The 3,520-nt window shown below is 42.1% G+C and overlaps 1 protein-coding gene across 2 annotated transcripts in view; it reads left to right on the top strand.

Moving 5' to 3' along the window:
- The first annotated feature begins 1,662 nt into the window (after positions 1-1,662).
- The window catches only part of Serpinb11 (serpin family B member 11), a 12,184-nt gene continuing 10,326 nt past the window's right edge, over positions 1,663-3,520 (top strand). For both annotated transcript variants that reach the window (XM_005368732.2, XM_013354315.1), the window contains exons 1-2: positions 1,663-1,830; positions 2,720-2,779. In XM_005368732.2, the coding sequence (XP_005368789.1) occupies positions 1,663-1,830; positions 2,720-2,779 (228 nt within the window). The remainder of the gene's footprint in view (positions 1,831-2,719; positions 2,780-3,520) is intronic.

The following is a 3,520-nucleotide window of genomic DNA, read 5'->3' on the forward strand; positions in this document are numbered from 1 at the left end:
GAAATGGTAGAGAGTCTGTGTAGTGCGGTTACTGAGAAGGCCAGAGAGCCTCCCTTGTTTCAGCAAGATTTGGCTTCTTTGTAAGGATGGGAAGGTTCTGATAATGCCGAGTACAGAGCACCACGAGCATCTGACGCTGAAGTGACATCACTCTTGCTTCTCAAGAAAACACCAGAGAAGGCAGTCAGGAGAGGAAAGCATTTCACTATTGCAGGGGAGGGACAATGGAAGCTTTGACCAAAGTGGTAACACCAGAGAAGGTGACTTTGAGCATTTTTGAAAGTGTAGGAAAGAAAATATTTCACAGATTGAAGGCAAATAAGGAGAAAACAGTAAAGAAGATTTTATAGATTATTAGCGTGAAAAATAGGAAAGTGGAATCAAGGGTTACAGAAATGAAGAAAGCTGTGAGGGAGAAGGCGAGGTAGAAGAGCGAGGGACCAATGGTTTGCTTTATGTCCTACATATCTGAAGGACCCATTGGGCATCTAAGTTTTCATGTTGAGTGTGTAGTCAGATACATGGGTCTAGACTTGAGGGGCAGCCTAAATTCGACAGTCAGCTTTGTTTTTTGCTGTAACCATGTCTGGGGAAGCAAACATACAGAAAAAATTTCATTTGCCTCAGAGTTTCAGAAAACTCAGTCTAACATGATGAAGGAATGGTAGAATAGGTCAAAGTATAGAAGGAAGAAGGGAAGGAAGGAAGGAAGAGGTTCAGAGAGATGGGGAGGGAGAGGAAGAGGGAGAGAAATGAATAGCTCCAAGTCCACACATTTAGTGACCTAGTTCTTCAAGACAGGTCCTACCTAACATTGCCAGAATCTCCCATGGGAGTTCTACCAGCTTGAGACTGTTTGTTCAGTTCGTGAGTCCGTGGGGGCACATTTTACATTCAGTCTCTAACCAAGACCTTACAATGTGTTGGCGATGTCTGAGCATGACCTGGCATGAGGTCACTGGGACTGTGAGTGTAAAGGCAAGGAAGATTCAGATCTGAATCCTGGAGATGTATGATGAACCGAGGCTAGCAATGCCGAAAGATCCTGAGTGGGAGACAGAGCGGTTCCCCAGGTGGCAGGCAGTGGATTAAAAGAGAGTGACCACCAGGAAGACAAAGCAAAAGAATGTTTGTGGGCAATGAGCCCTATGAAGAATACAGTCTCACAGTGGCTGGGAACTATTCTTGCTGATTGCTCTTTCTGCAGTTCAGTACTCTTGGTGCTCTAGTGATGTTTCTAGGACTGAACTTTCTGTCCCAACACGCTCTTTCCCCAAAGAATCCCATTCTCCAGCATAGTCTTTTCTTCTCTCAGGTGTTTCTTTTTGGTTCCTTCATTTTCGCTGATGCCCTGGCTCTGACTGGGTGAGGAGCTTTGGTCACCTTCCCAGATTTACTTCACATTCTTGGAAGATTGTGCCAAGATGGGGGTAAACCTGTGGCAAGTGTCATGTTGCTTGTACAGAACCGAGTGGAAAGGTGACACTCTGTCTTGTGAGGCTTATGAATGTGGGCAGTCTGGTGGGACAACAATTGTTCGAGTTTGTGGAGCATAAGCATTTGGTGCACAGACTACAGGAAGGGGATATCGGAAAGCATAGATGGTAAGCACACAAGGACTGAATCACTTCTTCTCTGTTCTTAGGCATCGCTTGGTAAATCATGAATCCTATCACCACAGCAAATGCTGAATTTTGCCTTGATGTGTTCAAAGAGCTAAGCAGTAACAATGCGGGAGAAAATATCTTCTTTTCTCCACTCACTGTGTTCTATGCTCTGAGCATGCTCCTGCTGGGTGCCAGAGGCAAGAGTGCTGAACAAATGGAAAAGGTAAGGGCTGGAGGAGAACTTCCCCAGAACCCAGGTATTTTCATGTTCCCACCTCTCGTTTGTCAAATTTTATTTATAAAAATACCATCTTGTGAAATGAAAAGCCATACTTAGATAAGTCATATTTCTGAGAAAGACAAAAAGTTTTAAGTAACAGGATTTAATGCAAGTCAATACAACACATAACTTCTTTTATATCTAAGGCGTTCTGCAGTAAATTTTATTTTGGTGCTTTTAATATAATAGAGAACACATGTTTGGTGCTATTCTTTCCTTCTAAAATTTTTAAACTCTAAATCCTCACACCATTTTGAATAAAATTTAAAAAGGAATTTATTACTAAGTTTCTTCAGGATTATCCTGTTAGCAGATAGAGATTGTCAACTCCATTTTACAACCAGGAGAACAAAGGAAATGTGATCTGTCACATGACACCAGCCACCAGGGTCTTTCAAATCTATGTGTTTTTATTACTGAAAATGTCTAGAAAAATCTCTCTTGACAACTCTTTGGGTAGCTGCATATTTTAACTTTACCGGGAAGCCGTTTGTCCAGGGCTCCCTATAGGCAGTGCTCTACCGAAAAGCATAAAGGGTAGATAAAGGGCAGAGTGGCTGCAGCGATGGAGTTCAGCTCCTAGAACCTGCCCGACCACCCTTTTGATCTCAGTCTCCCTAACATAAAATAGAGATAAAATTAATTATCAATGAAGTTGTTGGGAGGGTTAAATAAGATGCCCAAAGATTTAACTCAGGACTTGAAACATAACATTATCTCATGTTATCTATCACTAGTGATCTTGATTGGAAATGGAAGAGCGATCACAGCTCTCAGGTGTTATAGCTTGCACATTACTTTTGTGACCAGTTGACTTCTTTTCTTTTCCTAGGTGCTCCACTATGACAACTTTTCAGAATTCTTAAACCCAAAAATGAAAGACTTTTATGAGGTATGAGGATATCATTACTGAGATATCATGTACTCTAAGAAATCAAGAAATCATAGTTCATGGCTTTTTGGGAATCTATTCTCCATGCCGGGATGCCTCACTTAGCCTTCATGCAGTGGGAGGAGCTTGATCCTGCCTCAACTTGATAGACTCCCATGGAAGGCTTGACCCTTTTAAATGGAGGAGGAGTGGGTGTGGGGGTAGATGTAAGGTGGAAGGAACAGGAGGAGAGGAGGGAGGGGAAACTTTGGTTTAAATGTAAAATAAATGAAAAAAATTAATAAAAAAAGAAATCATAGTTCAGGAGTAGAGGAGTGGAACCCTCTCTTGGGTCTGTGAGAAAGACAGCTCTGTCTGTAGTCCCCAATCATCTTCCCAATAACCACTGCAGGGGACTGAGCTTAGCACCCAGTAGTAATGCCAGCAGCAATGCCTTCCCATCCAAATTGTTAAACTAATCATTGTCATCTTTATGCAAACGTTTCTGTTCTGTGCTTTTGCCTGCTGTTGAGTCTGTAGACTCACCCATGCATGTAGTTTTGTTAGTTCACTAAGAGCTACTGACAAAGGGCTGCCTGATGTAGCACCATCCATGTTTTTTGAGACAATGGTTCCTACTATTCTCAAAGGAGCAATTCACTCATTTACTTAGAATTCTCACATGGTAGCATTTGTAATAGTGGTAGGGTATATGGATAAATGTTCTCTCTCTCTCTCTCTCTCTCTCTCTCTCTCTCTCTC

This window comes from Microtus ochrogaster, unplaced genomic scaffold, assembly GCF_000317375.1.
Source record: "Microtus ochrogaster isolate Prairie Vole_2 unplaced genomic scaffold, MicOch1.0 UNK39, whole genome shotgun sequence".
Taxonomy (NCBI): Eukaryota; Metazoa; Chordata; class Mammalia; order Rodentia; family Cricetidae; genus Microtus; species Microtus ochrogaster.